The 18759-nt window shown below is 33.7% G+C and overlaps 1 protein-coding gene across 1 annotated transcript; it reads right to left on the reverse strand.

Annotated features, from left to right (window-relative positions):
- Positions 1-1412: 1412 nt before the first annotated feature.
- LOC145167394 (uncharacterized) lies at positions 1413-6446 on the reverse strand. Its single transcript, XM_079086589.1, has 12 exons — positions 6342-6446; positions 6038-6173; positions 5267-5424; positions 4669-5176; positions 3939-4083; positions 3489-3599; positions 2792-3302; positions 2468-2707; positions 2306-2378; positions 2070-2221; positions 1904-1970; positions 1413-1755 (listed from the first exon to the last, which is right to left on the reverse strand). The coding sequence occupies exons 3-12, from the start codon at positions 5417-5419 to the stop codon at positions 1595-1597; spliced, it is 2121 nt and encodes a 706-aa protein (XP_078942715.1). The 5' UTR covers positions 5420-5424; positions 6038-6173; positions 6342-6446; the 3' UTR covers positions 1413-1594.
- Between the last annotated feature and the right edge of the window lie 12313 nt (positions 6447-18759).

An 18759-nucleotide genomic window follows, 5' to 3' on the forward strand; every position in this document is an offset into this window, starting at 1 on the left:
GTCCACCACGTGTCTGTCTTCCAATTCCTTGACTCCCAAACCTTGGGTTATTGATTCTGCCCCCGCTTAGATTAGCAGTGCTTCCTTAAATATCGGGTTGCCAAGAGTTGTTTCCGGAGGAAATGGGATTAGAACCCATGATTTAGCTGAGCAGTCGTGGCGGACAAACACAAACAGCAAGCAAAGTCTTGGCTCGCTCTCATTGGGAGGTTGTTCAACTAGACTGACGAAGTTGAGTATTGACACAAACAATAAGAGGACGAACTTCCCTTCTACTACCGAAAAGAGGAGTTTACCACCGCCTACATATTCCACTAACTCTATCCTCTTTGATCCTATTCCAAAGCGATGGATCCTATTTTACTATATATATATATATATATATATATATATATATATATATATATATATATATATATATTAAATAGCTTATTCGGTTTTTCTAGTTTAACCAAAACAATTAAAATTTAACCAAAACCAAACCAAATAAGGTATCATTATTCGGTTAACCAAACCGAATTAACCAAAAACCAGATAATCCAACCCAAATAAACCAAAATCATTTGGTTCAGTTTGGTTTTTTTACCCAATTAAAGCATTATACTTTCAACATTTATTTTCTTATTACAACTTAGAAAAATCTACGCAATTATAGCAGTGCAAATTGCTTTGTATTTCAATGACATTGCTATAACCAAGTAGATGTTTCATAGTACAATGTTTGAATTGGAAGAAACAAAAGTTGAATGGTAAAATAAACAAATAGGCAAAAGCATAGTACAATGAATTTACAATGATGTAATAGAAAAACATAGAAGTAGGATGTTATAATAGACATATAAATAAAAGTAAATTGCTATTTTTTGTTTAAATGAGAAAGTAGACCTTGCACGATTTTCTTAATGTTAGTTGTGCTTCTAACAAGGGCAAGCTTCTACAACTTTCAAGTCTTGAATTCTGTTGCCTTGTTGGCAAACCTCGTTGCAACAATCAATAACACCCTATAGTTTTAAGCCCAAACAATTTCCAATGCATATTAAAAGTAGAAACGAATAAAAAGTCAACTTTTTGGACCATTTTCTGACTTAAACCCAAACTCAACCAAAATATTTGAAAAAAAAAAAACCAATCATGTTTGGGTTGTTTTTTAGTTTATTGTTTTTTTTTCATAAAAAATATTGACAAATGTAACAAAAATAAAAATTCACTACAACTTTTACAAGACAATGTAAACGTAAACCTAAAAGTACGTTTAGTATTATAATATTTAATGAAAAAACAGTAAAGAGGTGTTGATAATTTTAATTTTTAACATGCTCTAATCAATTAAACTTATTGGTCTTTTAGTCCTTTTAGTTTGGTGAAGCACAATGTATTTTTAACATTTTATCAATATAGCCACTTATGAGACGTTTAATATGTCAAACTCCATATTCACATACTCATTAAAAAAAATAGAAGCAAATAACAATACAGCAAGTGTTCCCTTTACATGGTTCCTACATCTTTCAAGGGCACTTAGAATTAAAAATTACAATTAAATTATTTAGCACTCACTGAATCAGTCAGAGTCAAGAGTTACAAATGTTTTACACTAAAGAATAGCAGTGGTGTGGTTAAGAGCCATTTGCTGCAATTTGGTGATCACGTGAGTTGCAGCTGAGTTTCTTGCTTCACGAATACTTTGTTGCATTCCACTCACACCAGAACACTCAAAATCGCTTCCTTTTACACTTACATTCGCCACAAACCCACCTACACATCAATTCACCAATCTTTTACATTTTTCTTTTTAAACAAATTATGCAACAATGTTTTCTTTCTTTTAAATAGGGGGAAAAAATGAAACATCACTGGTTTAGAATAACAAAGTGCGAGGAAAAGATAAATCTTAATATCTTACCATCTGAACGTGACATATGATATGTTGGCAACATCCAACTGTTTGATAGACAAATATCATCCAACTCCTAGCCAATAAATAATTAAATAAATAAATTGTTGTTATAGTGTTTGTAAAACATAAAATAAAAAAAAATAAAAAAAAATAAAAAAATAGAGAAGAGTACCTCGCATGCTTTTCGTAATGTGAGTTGGGCTTCTGACAAAGGCAAGCTTCTACCGACTTTCATGTCTTGAATTTGCATGTTGCCTTGTTGGCAAATCTCATTGCAACAATCAATAACAGCCTCTAGTTTTAAACCCAAACAATCTCCTATACCTATTCAATTTTAAACATATATAAAAATAAATTAAAAAAGTCTAAATACTTAAGCGACTAAAACCAATAATAAAAAAAGCATACCACCCTCCATGATTGCCTGAATCTTTTTCTCACACAAACTCAACTCATCTTCTATATTCCGTTGTTGATTAGACTACAAAAATAATAAAAGGCATTATTAACATTTGAATTAAACTACACAACATATATATTATATATAAATGGTAAGTATAAAAAGCAAACCAGTTTTTGTCTTTTGTTAAAAAGAGCTCGAAGGGCAGCTTCTGATAATTCAGATCTCTTTGCATCGACTATGAATTGAAAATTTCCAAGGGGTTCTGTTTTTGCCACATCAGCATCCACTTTTAGCATTCTACTTTTATCCTCACAAACTGAAACAATACCAGATTTCTTTTCACCATCAACCCTTTTATCTTTGCATTCATTAATGATTGACATGTTTTTCAAGTTCTTCACATTATCCTAACAATACCCAAAAAAAAAAAAAAAAAAAAAAATTAGGTTGCATAAAAAAAACTTATCTAAAACTGCAATTAGTTCACTCACCTTTATGCTGATAGCATTTGTTGGAGTTGTTCTTTTTTCATGATGATAAACCTTGAGTGGTGTTGGTGTTGTTGAATGCATTTTAGCATTTTGAATTTCTTTTTGCAAACAAACTATTGGCTTAGTAATATTATTATTATTATTATTATAGGATTCAGTTGATGAATCATTTGATTTAACTCCACAAGATCCATTCACTTCTTCTTTCTGCTTTGAACAATCACTTTCAACACTCATTGTCTTTTTGCCATTAGAATTTTCAGTTTTCATGGCTTCATTAATAGGCTCAAAAGTAGGAGTTTTCATGTCTTTGTTGGATATATTTCTTGTTTTAGTAACTGTGTCTTCATCTTTTTTATTTGAGTTACTGATGTGAATGCTTTTGGACTCCATCTTTGACTTTATTTGTCGGTTACTTTGACCACCTTGTTTTTCAGTTGACTTTTGTGACCCCTGAAATTTTTTTGAATCTGCAGTTCCCTCTTCCATCTGATCCGTTAATCCATTTGATCTGCAGCATTTATATTAAGAATAAGAATTAGGGAACAAATTTAATGATTCCTATATATTTATTTACTAATTGCTTTATTCAAAAATGATCATTTTTTAAGTATTAGAATCATATTTAACACACTAAATATTACAAATAAGTCAACCATGTATACCATATATGAATCTTGAGAGAAAAATAAGTTACCTTTTAAACCACTTGGAAATAATTTCAGCATATGGAAGAAGGTAATAATACTCAACAACAGGAGTAATTACCCAACTCCCTGAAATCTTCTTTACTACAGGGCCATGTAAGCTACACAATAAAAATACACAAATAATGTTAGAAAATGCTTATTCAAGGTACTACAGTGGAAATTTTCAACTTATTTCTATAAAAATTGGCCAATTTTTGGTTACATTTTATTGCTAAAACAGGTCAAAATGGGCAAGAATTAAAGAGCCAAAAAAAATAGGAAACGAGTCAAATGGTTTTAAGGTTATCCATAACATTCTCTAAAGTGTTTACAAATTACAATTTTACAACTATACCCTAATTGTTTTATTTAAAAAACTTGTAACATTATTTTAATATTGGTTGTAATCATGTTTTACAAATTAAGTAGCACACAAGAAGTTATAAATTAAAACTGACCTAGAAATAGCATCTTGAATAGGAACCAATTTATCCTCACTAATTGATTGTGTACTTTGCAGTATGTAAAAATGAGTTGCAGTCTTTGCTTGACTCAATGAATAAACTACATGGTCTTCTAAAACTTTAAGCTCACTATTGATTCCTGTTTCAATGTAAAAATCATATCAAGTATCAATAAACTTCAGTTAAATTGTCATAACAACATAAAACTGTATGCATGTTATTGTTTTTTTGATCAAATTTCCCAAAATAATCAATTTTCAATGATTTTTAAAGACCATTGACCAAATCAGAACAGAAAACTGGAAGGAACATACTTTATTCTCAAAACCAATATGAGTTACCTACTTTATTATTTACCAAAAATAGCAACATACTAATATTTTTTTCTCATATTAGTAATGAACTTATGTTTTTTTTTTAATTTTTTAACTATAGTGGCAACGTTACTTTATCTTTCACCAATTACAACAGCATACTTACATTTCACTATCAATATTGTAATGTACTTTATTTGTTACATATCATTATTATCAAAAAGAAAAACATAATTATGAGTAACAAATTGTAAATACATTGCTATATATGTATAAAGAAATGTAAGTATCTTACTATTATGTGTAAACAAACAGTAAATTTTCCATATTGGTAACATGAGTACAGTATGTTGCTATTTCCCACAATTTGTCCCAAATTATAAAAAAAAAAATTAAAAGTATGTTGCTACCTGCTATTTCCTTAACAGCTGAAAACGCAACCTTCTGCAACTCATCTTCACCTTCTTCATCATACTTTCTCATCAATGACAATTTTCTTTTTTTACCCTTTTTACCCTCATTCTCAATTCCACTCTCTTCACAATAAAGATCCTTTTCAATAACTGACCATACTCCATTATCAAACTGTAAAAAGCAATTCTCTTTCTTGGAATCTATCAAAAAGATAGCCACTTTAGTTACTGGCCATTCTTTTATCATATTTGAGATATTAGATGAAGCATGTAGCAAAGTTTCTGATATTGTGCATGCATCCATGATTGCTTTTTCAGTTAATGAAAGCTGGTTTTCAGGTTCATTTATAGTTGGGCGATTAGACTGAGTCATGTATTTCATGTGTTGAAGTATGCTTGGTTTGAACATTATTGCCAAGTTGCAAAATTGGTCAAACTTTAAGAATTCTTTTTCTTGATGTTGGTTTAGATGATAGTAGTTGTAAAGTACTGCAGCAGCATGAACCTGAAAAATAAAACCCATACAAAATTAATTACAAGGGCATTTATGTCTTTTCCAATAATGATGCAAGAGAAAGAGGAAGGTAGAAGGGACCTGTTTGGCAACGGATTTTTGTTGAGATTGAGAAGGAGTGTCTTTTGCAGTGTCACTATGCTTCAAAGGTAGCAATGGACCAACTAAGTACTCCATTAATGCTTCAACAGTCTCCTCAGTGGGCCCAACCTCCATTGACAAATCTATGTCCATTGACCCTAGATTAAGTCAAACCAAAAGAAATATATATTAGAAAAGAAAAAAAAAAGACATTTAAGCTCATGCTCATGCTCATGCTGTCATGCACCTAAACCGAAAACCCTAAAAAGTGGAAAAACAAACAGATGCTAGATGAGAGTTTAACTTACATTTCCTTGAAAATACAAGTTCTAAGCCAACATGACAAATTATAACAAAAATGTTCAACACAATATAAAAGATCAAAGACAATGAGGGCTTGAACTTTATTAGGGCTTGAAAAGGTCTCGTACCCCATTTTAGAGCCAGCAGAAGTCGATAAAACTAAAGCAATCAAACCCACTTAACCTTACATCCTTTGATCGACCTCAATTCTAAAATTCAGCAACTCATATGGATAATTAGACAAAAATTTCCACCTAAATTTACAGAATTTTGAATACTTATGCAGGTATGCGTACATTATATGCTAACCAAACCGGGGGGGGGGGGGGGGGGGGGGGGGGGGGGAAGAACACGCTAAGAAGAGAAAAACAGACAATGCTTGTGAACAACTATAGGGTTTTTATAAAGTTTAGGTCAAATTTGTGAATTCTGATGAACTAAGAGCAGATGATTTTGAACATTACATACCTTTAATCACTCTCGATTCTACAATTCCGTCCAAATTTTCAATTCCAGCAGATAAATAGACCACGTTTTAACTTGCTGTTCTTTACATAGAAATTCCACGCACGGAGAGAGAGCTATACATTATGTGATACCAAAACTGAAACAGTAGAAGGAAAAGAGTGAGGAAAATGAAAAATGGTGATGGGGTTTGATAAAAAGGAGTTTCAACGATTTCTGTGTTTCAGTCAATTTGACAGATTAGAGTACAAATGTACGACAAAAACCCTAGAGAAGTGAAAGGGTGTTCTAGAACTTTCTAACATACCTTCGCAGCTCATTTCATTCTCCGGTTGACAAGAGTCTCCGACAAATCAACAGTCTCCCAAACTCTTCAGCTAACAAATGATAAAAGAAATGAGTTAAAAAGGAATCTCTTTATAAAAATAATAATAATAATAATAACAAACTTAAAAAAAAAAAAAAAAAAAAAAAAAAAAAAAAAAAAAAAAAAAAAAAAACTTATTTATTTTCCAGTTTATATTCATTTGCATTGAACAGTTAATTAGCCTCATGTGCTTTGCATGCGATGCCAGGACATTTATGTTCGTTTCTGTTTATCTTTTTTATGTTTTTCTCTCTCTATTATAAGGTTTTGTGAATTACAAAGTTCTTCCTTATCAAGCAAAGTTCTAAAAAGTTCGTCCCGCGTCATAGCTCCAAAGTTTGTATTTGCCGTCAAGTTTTAATAAAATTTCGCATATATATATATATATATATATATATATATATATATATATATATATATATATATATATATATATATGCCTAGGTTATTCTATTAAAACTAATTACTATGTTATTGTATGCATAAATGTGGGCCAATCATTTTACTTATTTTAAGAAATTGATTAATACATATTATTGAATTAAAAATAATTGAAAAATACCATCCAATTTAAATAGAATGTTATTTTAGTCAATTAATACATATTTAATAAAGGAAATTTGCATATTTTAAGGGATCATAGATTCTATTAATTTTAAAAATCCGAATTTTAATAATTATAAGGTTTTTAATTCGGACATTCTGACAGAATATGTTTATGAGTATATTCAAAAATAAAAATATTTTTGAGCCGTAAATAATAAAAAAATTCTTGAACCTATTTCTTGATCATGAATTTAAAAACTTCTTGTAGAATAACAAACTCTTGAACAATCAATTGAAGAAAAAAACAAAAAATACATTATTTCTTATAGAATACGGGTAACAATTATTAAGAATTATATTTATTGTTAAAGAATAAAACTAAAAAACTTTCAAAACGGGAAAGAAAACATAAAAAATGTAACAACGACTAATACATTCTAAAAGAATAATGTGGTCCGTTTCAATTTTGTGGTCCGTTCTTCAAGCATCAACTTCAGTGATTCCAACAGAATTGGAATTCGTGATTCCATTCCAACAGAATTGGAATTCGTGATTCCATTCGAATAGAATTGGAATCTCATCAATATCATCCATTGAATCATCTACATAAACATACTTGATACATTTTCAGAATTCAACCTTGTCAAGATCCTGCAATGTCCACATAAATGAAGTGTTAAATCAGAAGAAAAAAAAAACATAAATTGAAATATGAATCAATTCATAAAATGCAGTAAAAAACTGCTCATTCTGATATGTATATTAGTCCCAAATAAAATCAATTTCCCAACAACGATTGTTAATGAGAAAACACATAATTACTTTGTCTGGCTTTTCATCGAATACCTGGAGTGCAGGTTTGGTGCACAATCACAAATTATCAATAACAAAATCAAACGTGACCATTTGAAGGAGGAGACGATGGCATCTGATAAGTTTGACCACATTCAGTAATAAATATCAACAACTTCACATCGACAATTCACAAAAGAGGTGGAAAATAGGAATCGGGTTGAATCGACAAAAAGAGGCGATTACCTGATGGTGAATGCGATCTCATGCCGATGGAGGAAAGGGATTAGATTCACATTTTATTTACCTGTTGATTGTGTGTGTGTGCACGAAAACAGCAGAACCACCGATTGGAAGCAGCTATTGATCGGAAGCAGCGAACAGGGGGAAGCAGTGATCGTATCTTTGTTCTGTTTTGGAGCTAGGGTTACGAATGGGATAGAATACAATTTGTTTATTGTTTTAAAAAGGAATAAAGGTAGGTCAAAGTATTTACCATAATTAGAAGAGTGTATTTGTAGAAATTATTTATCAAATTAATAAATTACCCTTATTTATTTGTTTGATTATTTATTTATTTTTTAAATATTGATTGGCCCACATTTATGCATACGATAACACAATACTTAGTTTAAACAAATGAACCTATATATATATATATATATATATATATATATATATATATATATATATATATATATATATATATATCTTATCTTATTCATATCAAGGCGGATCACACACATGTCATTACCATAAGACTTGAGGAAGTGGACCTGCATGCACCATGTCATGCTCGGCGCACACCGCCCCACCATGATGGCATGCCAAGTAGGTTGAAGTTCCACGGCATTACAATTTTCGATGAGATGAGAGAGGAGAGAGGTTAACAACTATTTTTGTGTTTTTTTTATTTGCTTTTTTTTAATCTCAAAAACTTATCCTATCAAATTCATCTTTTCAAGCATTTTTTTACCCTCATAAATGTAACATCCTGAGTTCGGGTATGTTAATTTAATTATTTATTTATTGTTTTATTGAGGAACTCGACGAGTTGATGCCTCAACTCGTCGAGTAGAGTCTGATCTATTGGCGCATTTTCGCGAACGGACTCGACGAGTCGGGACCTGACTCGTCGAGTCGGTGCTGATTAGGAAAACCCTAATCCCCGGGTTTGGGAGCCTATTTAAAGACCTTTGTGGCCTTCATTTGCGGCCACCTTGTTCCAGAGAAACCCTAGAGAGCTGAGATAGTGAGTTTGAGAGCAAGAGGAGGCTATTTCTTCATCTTTTTGTGTGGTTTTGCTTGAAGGAAGATAGGAGCACAAATCTAGAGTGTGAAAGGGATTGGATCTGAGCTAATCATCTCGTGATATCATCTTTGGAGGTATAAACCTTTCCATTTCGTGTTATATTGATGGACTTCTTGATTTTAGGGTTTTTACCCTCATTTTATGAAAGATCTAGTGAGTATGAGGTCCTCTTTGGGGTTATGACATCAGATCTGGACCATGAGAGGTCCCTAGAGTCATTACCTTCTAGCTTTTTGCAAGCAAATAAGCAATTGGAGACTAGGTTGCCATTTCTAGTGTTATTTCTCCATTTGAGGCTTGAATTGGGTTGCATGCACGTAAAGGTTGCACCTTTACGTGACTTTTGAGTGTTTAAGGGTTAGATCTATGATTTGGCTAAGCAGATCTGACCTCAGGAGGTTGTATGAGCAAGTCCATGGAGGAAACTCGTCGAGTCCATAGGTAGACTCGACGAGTCGGACCGGGTTGCCCTGGGGTCTAACTCCAATGGTGATCCGGTGAGTTGAGGGGTGACTCAGTGAGTCGAGTGAGGCTTAGAAAGGGAGGAGTCTGTGGGGATGATGGGACTCGCTGAGTCGTCGTATGCACTCGGCGAGTCTGGTCAAAATGGACAGTTGAATTTTGGGTTGACTTTTAGGGTTTGTCAACAAATGGGCCTTGGACCTGTAGAGGGGTAGAATGGTCTTTTTGTTGGATTAATGTCTAAGTCCATAACTATATTTGGTATGTATTTGACCCGACCCGGCATGGTCCATTTGGGTTGCATGGCATCGGGACAATTGGATAGACAAGATGAGGAAAAAAAAGGGATACTAGTGATTTATATTAATATATTATAAGTTCTAATATATTAATATATAATCATATTATTTAATTAGTATTGATCAAGAATTAATTTATAATTAATTAAGTGATTAAAAGGAACTAATTAAATATGGACTCTTAGATATATATGTGTGATGGGCCAAGTTCATTTAGGTTGGGCTAAGCTTTCATGGATAGTCCATGGAGTGTTGAACCCATGGATCATATGAAATGAAGGGTCATGGGTTTAACCCTAATCTCCACACTATATAAAGATGTCCTTGGTTGGTGAAATTGGCACTAGTGTGTGTACACAAAAAGGGCAAGGCTGATTTCACTAGAGAGAACCAAAGTATCCTTATTCTCAAGGTTATTCCAAGTGTTCATGGTGTTGTGTGAACCATTTGAGGTGTCACACTTGGGGCACTAGGCACTCAAGCTTCATGAAGACAAGTTACATAAAAAAAATGTATGTATTCTATCTATTTTATTACCCAAGTATATGATATTTGTATGCTAGTATAGGGTAATATCTTGGAAACTTCATATTTGCATGTATAATAGAGAAAACATAGATCCAAGGTATTTAGGGTTGTACGTGCACCATAGGATGTTGTAGTATACTAAAACCCAATAGTGGTATCAGAGACATGGGTTGTTTTCTGTTATATTGATGCAAATGTTTTATTTTCAAAGTTGAAAAAAAAAACATGACGTTTGTCAAATTTTAAGATAATTACTTGTTTTTGTGAAAAACTAATTATTTGTAAAATTTGAATCATTTGCTATATGAGTTGAATTAGGTCAAATTTAGTAAAAGATAAAATGATATGATTATTTTATTAGTTTTAAAAGTTTGATCTAAAGAGTTTTTTGAAACCTCCATAAGTTATGGATATGAAAAGGTTTTAAAAAAATTGATTCAAAGTTTTTTATGGAGTTACAAAACTTCGTCTTAATGTTTTAAAGAATTCCATAACTTGTTCTTAAGTTATGGAACATGAAAGTTTTTTTTTGTGTTACCTTGTTTTATGAGTTAATTTACATTAATGAAAAAAATTGTGTGTTAGTTGTTTTCAATCTAAATTGATCTAGAAATAGTTCATAAAATGTGTTTTTGTAACTTGTCCTCAAGTTATATGAAAAGTCACATTTATGAATCTTAAACCTCATAAAAATTGTCATAGGTTACAAAATGAAGAGTTTTGCCCTCATTAATGGTTTTATGACTCCATAACTTGTCATCAAGTTGTGGAGGTTCAAGAGTCTCTTCATTAAATAAAATGTTTAACTTTAATTAAACTCATAAGTTATGAAAATCCAAGAGTTTTGAATAGTTTCAAAACTTGCCCTCAAGTTTTGGAATTTGTAAAGTTTTCCCCATGAATACTTTAATTCCAAGTTAGCCCTTAGAATTTTAATAGTTAAAATTCAATCCTTATACTTTATAGTATTATAAGTTAATAATAAATATATGTATAAGAGCAAGTCAGTCTTACCGTTAGTAGGCCTCATTCACGAAGCCGGTCTATAAGGGGGGTATAAGGTTACTGCCTATAAAATGGCAGTTTAATGGGTGTCTACTCTCACCCACCGCTTCCTTGACTGGTGGAGGGTCGTTAGCCGAACGGGTAGGACAAGGACTATAATTCTCCCTTCATTAAAAGTACTAATGATAAATACTAAGTAACTAAACTTTTTATAAATTCCCAATCTTAGTTACATAGGAAAATGTGAATTTGGTGCTAACCCATGAAATTACACTTTGCACTTTGTTTAAACCGTTAGTGGAGCGTGTGTGGTTAACCGGCACACTAACCTGGATTTAACAAGGTAGGCAAAGGGTAACTTAATGTTTATCATAGTATCGGTGGAGCGCGTGTGGTTAACCGGCACATCGATTAATGGGTAAATTATTAAGGGTACCAAGTATATTTGCATGGTTATTCACACTTTGTTTTGTGATCCTCGGCATCCCAGTCACAAAACCTGAAGGGCACACTCGAGATTGAAAGATGCCATTGAAAAGTTCAATGAATCTCAAAAGATCTAGGAGTTTCAAATCCAATTAAAAACCTAATAAATTATTTCGTTTTTCATGGTGGAAATTGGTGAATCGTCATTCACCTACTTTCAAATATTTTATAGCCTGGATTACGGCATCCCTCTTCCAAGTTATAAAATAGTATGTTGGGTCCTAGCCTTAATATCTCATATTGGGTGTTATATTAAGGACTTTGAATCAACTATCTTGAATATCTCCCAAAAGATGTCTAGCTCAGACATCTATGATCTTCCCAAATCTCTTGGAACTTTACTTCCTCCACCTCCTCCAATTATTCTCCCTAACCCACAAGTTCAAGGTCACTCAAACCCTATTGGCAAGGCAAGGTCTAGATGTGATCACATCTTGGAGATGAAGTCACATATTGACAAGCCGGGAGAGTTGGGTGTCAAAGTCTTGAGAAAGTTGGTGGTTCAATCACTTTCTAAGTCACATATTGAGTTCCTTTGGGACTCCTATGAAACAGACTATGACAAGACCCTTAATGATCTTATCTATTTGCTTAGTACTGCTGAATCAGCAATGATTTGGAAGGCTAGTAAAGCAAATCTGATTAGTAGATCAACTTCCCAAAACCTTCAATGGACATTGACAATGGTAACATTGGACACCCAGAAAAAGCATTCTCTTCCCAATGGAAAGGGATTGGCCATAGTCAACCCGGTTGACCAAATGGTAAAGAGAAAGGCTAAGTCTGAGATAGTCCCATTACCAAAGAGTCCATATGTTTATCTTGCCAAAGGAAGGGGCATTGATTGCGAAGCTGCCTATTTACCTGAAAGATCATAAGGTTGATCAAGTCAAGAAGTTTGACTCTTCTTCAGGTAAAAGTCCACTATCTAACTCTGTTAAGTTTCTATTATGAGATTCTCATTGCATGATGTGACTGGGTCACATGTTGATGCTTTAAGAATCAAAGAAAAGTGAAGAAACTTAAAGGAAGTACATGCTGATTCTGATCACGAAGATGGATTTCGATCACATGGTTTGGTGATCAGAATTTTTGAAGCTGTTACTTAGGAGTTATGATATATTGCTTAGGAATAGATAACAACAAGTTTTTCATATGCATTTGCACTGTAAGGATAACTTTTTTCCGCAAAGTTTTGAAATAAAATAAAAGGTTTTAATTTTATATTTATTTTAAATATCCCTACAAGTGGCATTTGTGAAAAATCGTTGTTTATATGATTCCATTGATAGCAATATTAAGGAAAAAAAATGGACTTGATTCTTTCATTTGTGGTAGTGTCTAAACTTACCAAATAAGGAAAGATTCTCATCACCCAAGTTTCAGTTGGATAGAAACTTGGAATCATGCAAGTTGTATAGTATGATAAACGAGAATTTTCATCTTTGGAAAATTAAGACTAATTCTTTGTTCACATGTATATGTGAGTCAAGTGAAGGACTAAAGGGATCGAGTACACATTCTTGTGCACTGGTCATGTCCACCACAAAACTCGTTAAGACTATTCGTCATGATTTACTAAAGCTTAGTAAATATGGTTATACTTACAAGTTTAAGTATAATTCTGAAACATTGGAAAAGTCTCAATGTATGGCAGAACGAATGGGAAGAATCAAATTAGGCAGAAAGATAAAAGTTTCTCAAATCTGAAAAGATGGGAGAGTACTTTAGTATCATGTTTTGTGATCATCTTAATGATTAAAGAACCACATCACAACTGGTCTTCTAAGGACATCTTAGTGCATTCTTATGACTAAGAAAAGGAGTCATGAATTGCTGAAATGGTTAAATCAAGAAGATGATTCATACTTCATTCCAAAACAAGTCTTAGAGTCATACTCCAAGACTGTAAGTTGAGTGACATATCTTAAAGAAAGGTTTAAAACACTTGTCAAATGTAAGAGTAAAAGTGTCCTACTCTTGTACATTTGAAATTGGTAAGTTGTGATGTTTTGGATAAAACAAAGACCAACTTAGGCCAATTGTGTGAAGTGTTTGTCTTGATTAGAATCCACACTATCTCTTGAATATTTGACAAGAAAGTCTTATAGGTCAAGAAGACAGTGGGAGTATAAAAGATCATGAAATAGTTTCAAGAACTAATCAAGAATAAAACCTGTATTTCATCACTAGCACACGACTAGAGGTTTATAACCTATCGTGTTGACATTTCTGTGCCCATTCCAGTTAAAGTTGGCTTTGCATATGAGTTCTGAGAGTTCTCAGTTGGTTACATAACAACTTGGAAGCAATGGCAGGCCCTTGAGCTGCCAGGTGGTAAGAAATTAAGATTGAGTTCAGTCCATATGTGTTTGGATTTGTCATTATCCTTGTCTTGTGACTATGGTTTTGACGATTCACATGGATAAGAACACATACACCATAAAATCTAAGGGTCATAAGGTTTCTCTCCGATTCATGAAAATGATGGTGAGGAAACACTTCCACCAAGTAGATTTGAAGCAGATGGCAAAAGGTCTAAACAATTGAGACTATGATTACGGCATCCCTTTTCATAGTTCTGAAATTGTTTAGACACACATGCATTCTATCTAAGGAAAGGTGTATGATTTTGATAAAGTTTTATCAAAGCATCTCGTATCAGAAATCTGAACTTTGGTAAGAAAGTCAATAAAGTATTGATTTCCAGAAGTCTAGCTGATTTCTGAGTACATGTCAAAGCTAGTGGGAGCATAAGTGTTATGCTAATAATCATCATGTTAGTGGGAGCATGATAATTATTGGTAGTGTTGCAAGTTAGCAATGTTAATTATAGAAAACAAAAGTTTCAATTCGTGAGGCTGCAGGGATTGAAAAAGTTGTTTGCTATAATTAAGGGAGAGGATATACTTCATTTCAGTTCTAAAGGCTTAGATTGAGACCTTAATCATCCTTAGTCAAGAATATATATATGAATTTCATGTTGGATTGGTTCAACTTAAGGAAATTCTATATATTGCGTTCTCAAAATTCGATTATGATTACGGCATCCCTCTTCATAGTCAAATTTTGAAAACATGACAAATAAAAATATTGTAGCAAAAGACTGGTCTAGAATCATGTCTTTATGTGAGACATCATGAATCGTGTACCATTTGCTTTGGGTACAGGATCGATTTCATGTGCTATAATATTTGTCATTTCTAAATTTTTCCAAATGCCCAGAGGCATTAAGAAGGGAAAAGGTCTAGAATTGGATATGACTAAAATGATTAAGCAATTGTCGAGGACAATCTGAGGTTTACCAAAGATTGGTTGCTCAGGGACAGTTGGAAGTATAATGCTAATTTTGGAAGGACCATATTGACATATTCTGAAAAGAGGCATCTCTTATTCAGAAGTGATAGTCAAAATGAGAATATGGAGTTGTCTCCATAGGTGGAAGTTATCTGTGTAAGATTAGAAAACTTAATGCAAGAAGCATGTCCAAAGCAATGTACTTTGAATATGAGACTTAGTTTCCATGGAGTTGATCTCCATTGGAATACCTTATAATGACTGTTGACAAGTCTTTGTGACTTTGTACATATTCATTACAGGAGGGTCAGTGCATATAAGTTTAAAATCTAAACAGATTTCGATAAATGATAGGAATTTGAAATTCTCACATTTTTTCGATAAGGATTTTGGAGTGTGAAATTAGAATCATTGAAATTATGTTCAATTGGTTTATTTCACAAAGTAAGGATCATAGACAAACATAGAGTGCATACTTGGTGTATGCCAAAGCTATTGTTTAGAAAAATATAGTGTACATGCTTGGAGCATGGGACAACTAGTGTTTTTAATTCAGGTATAAAGTTGATGAAACTGAAGCAATGAATAATGAGTAATCAGTATGGTGATAAATAAAAGTGTCTTATTTATATTTATAGGTTTTGATACCATATTAGATTCAATTATTCTTGTGTTTCATTTTGCATGTTTTGACTTCCAGAATAAACTAGGTTATTCTTCCCGAATGACTAAGTTATTCAAACTATCCACAGTCGGTCATATGTTGGAAGTAGATATGAATCAAGACTGTCATGGGTTGGCTTGTAGAGGTCTAAGATGTTGGACAAAGTGGTGCTACAACACTCATGAGTGCTCATAAGTTCTGAGTATTGGATTCAACCCACGCTCATTTGAATCACTTCATGGATTTTATCACGAGTGATCATGAGACGATAATATCCTATATTCTTCAAACCTAGAGATATGAGTTGTTACTATGAGTTGGTTATACATTGATTGCACGAAAACGCATTGGTAACTCGATGTTATAAAACGTGCCCTTGTGTATGATTCAACAAGCAGTAGAACAAGCCATATGAGTCGAAGTTTATCCATTCCTTTTGCCTTCGGGATAAAAGCGATATCTGTGGGCCCCTCGATGATTTAGCGATGACACATGTGAGTGCTTGGCCAAGCCAGGACTGATTTGATTTGTTCAATCAGTCAGTCGTCATAAATCGGAAATCGGGAAACAACAAATGGACAGAGAGAATGATTATAATCCATGTCTCAGTCCATATGATATCTAGAATGGAGGAATATATGATCCCTTATCTAATGGACAAGTCATTGACAAGATCAGAGTTCAGTTAACACGTCAGAGTTCGACAGAAGCTTTTGAGAGTTACGATTGCTAGTCGGGTTTTGAAGTCATACTCAATAATAGTTTTAGACTTATCCAAGTGGGAGACTGTTGGATTAATGTCTAAGTCCATAACTATATTTGGTATGTACTTGACCCGACCCGGCATGGTCCATTTGGGTTGCATGGCATCGGGACAATTGGATAGACAAGATGAGGAAAAAAAAGGATACGAGTGATTTATATTAATATATTATAAGTTCTAATATATTAATATATAATCATATTATTTAATTAGTATTGATCAAGAATTAATTTATAATTAATTAAGTGATTAAAAGGAACTAATTAAATATGGACTCTTAGATATATATGTGTGATGGGCCAAGTTCATTTAGGTTGGGCTAAGCTTTCATGGATAGTCCATGGAGTGTTGAACCCATGGATCATATGAAATGAAGGGTCATGGGTTTAACCCTAATCTCCACACTATATAAAGATGTCCTTGGTTGGTGAAATTGGTACTAGTGTGTGTACACAAAAAGGGCAAGGCTGATTTCACTAGAGAGAACCAAAGTATCCTTATTCTCAAGGTTATTCCAAGTGTTCATGGTGTTGTGTGAACCATTTGAGGTGTCACACTTGGGGCACTAGGCACTCAAGCTTCATGAAGACAAGTTACATAAAAAAAAGGTATGTATTCTATCTATTTTATTACCCAAGTATATGATATTTGTATGCTAGTATAGGGTAATATCTTGGAAACTTCATATTTGCATGTATAATAGAGAAAACATAGATCCAAGGTATTTAGGGTTGTATGTGCACCATAGGATGTTGTAGTATACTAAAACCCAATACTTTTACCCTTCTAGGGATTTGCATGAGAGAATATCCAAATTGTGAAGAGACATTTATTTAGTGAAATTTATTATTGTGACTAGGTGGAGGCTAGGGCAGTATTCTGATATCGAGATTTTACCGAGATTCCTGAGGTGAGTCTTCTCACTATACCTTACCTAGAGTGGTAATCAGAGCTATGTGACAGTGTATCTTGTATGTTATTTATGTGTTGTGATTCTATGTGATATGTGATATGCATGATTCAGAGTTTACAGAGTTAGGACCAGTGGGTCCACAGAGTTATGGGACCAAGAGGGTCCCACAGAGATATTCGACCAGAGGGTCATCAGAGTTACAGCCTTGAGTGGCTTATATGTGTTTATGTGGTATTTTGGGGAACTCACTAAGCATTTATGATTACAGAGTTTTGTGTATGTGTTTCAGGTACCAGTGATGATCGCGGGAAGGCGCCGGCATGATCTGTACACACTCATGGAGCTTTTGTTTATATGATTCTGGGATATGTTTTTCTATGATGACAGTGGATACATTATGTTTATTATTATTTTATGAATGAAAGTATGTTTTAAAATTGTGAAAAATTATTTGAAAATTTGGGTGTTACAAGTTGGTATCAGAGCCTTGGTTTGAGGGATTCGGGTGCACCTTCGGGCGTCTCTGAACTCAAACTGAGGATTTGAGGGATTTTCAAAATAAAATTCACAAAATTTTTCTCAAGAGTAAAAAGTTTTGAAAAAGCAGAGCAGAGCAGTGTGTACGATCAGCCAGCACCCGAACGGTGATTTCCCAAAATACCCTTACATTATGAGTTATGAGATATGTTATGATATAATATGCATGCTAGAGTAGGCTAGGTATTCTTATTAGGACTAGAGTGGCCTGATTTGTGATGCCTTAGCCTAGGGATTTTGCTGCTAGGAAATGCTTGAGAGTGAATAGATTGCAGCGAGGAGCTTATGAGAGATCTGCTAGAGAGTAGACTATGTATAGAGATAGTAGAGTACTTGGGACTTGGGATCCTAGGAGGAGGACTTGGGGTGAATATTGATGCGGTGTGGACGGTAGTATTGGGCCCGTACTACCGAACGCACCGGATCAGTGCGCAACCCAAGTAAGAATCCTTAGGGTACCAGGGATCAAGTAGGAATGGGATATCGAGTGTGTGTACACTCGAGCGATTCTCTGATATCTTGTGTTGTATTTCAGAGAGACATCGTGGTTGGGACACGCCACAGGCCAGGGACTAGCGAGGGAGGTGTGAGCGATGAGGAGCTCCGCCAGATGATTCATAATGAGGTGGCTGCGGCCATCCGCGCTGAGATTCTAGAGATGTTCGGGTCTATCAAGACCACACTGATTGAGACTTTTGATGAGCGGTATGTTGCTCTTACTGATGCTGCTGTTGCTGCAGCCACTGCAGCCGTT

This window comes from Lactuca virosa, chromosome 3, assembly GCF_052849685.1.
Source record: "Lactuca virosa cultivar CGN04683 chromosome 3, Lactuca_virosa_CGN04683_v6, whole genome shotgun sequence".
Taxonomy (NCBI): Eukaryota; Viridiplantae; Streptophyta; class Magnoliopsida; order Asterales; family Asteraceae; genus Lactuca; species Lactuca virosa.

Excerpts from the sequence above, each read along its gene's own strand:
- LOC145167394 (XM_079086589.1), bottom strand. The coding sequence starts at position 5,419 with ATGGACATAGATTTGTCAATGGAGGTTGGGCCCACTGAGGAGACTGTT. Across the intron at positions 2,222-2,305 it reads TCAGGCAATCATGGAGGGTG|GTATAGGAGATTGTTTGGGT; the intron begins GTATGCTTTTTT and ends AAAATTGAATAG. Across the intron at positions 1,756-1,903 it reads TCATATGTCACGTTCAGATG|GTGGGTTTGTGGCGAATGTA; the intron begins GTAAGATATTAA and ends ATTGATGTGTAG.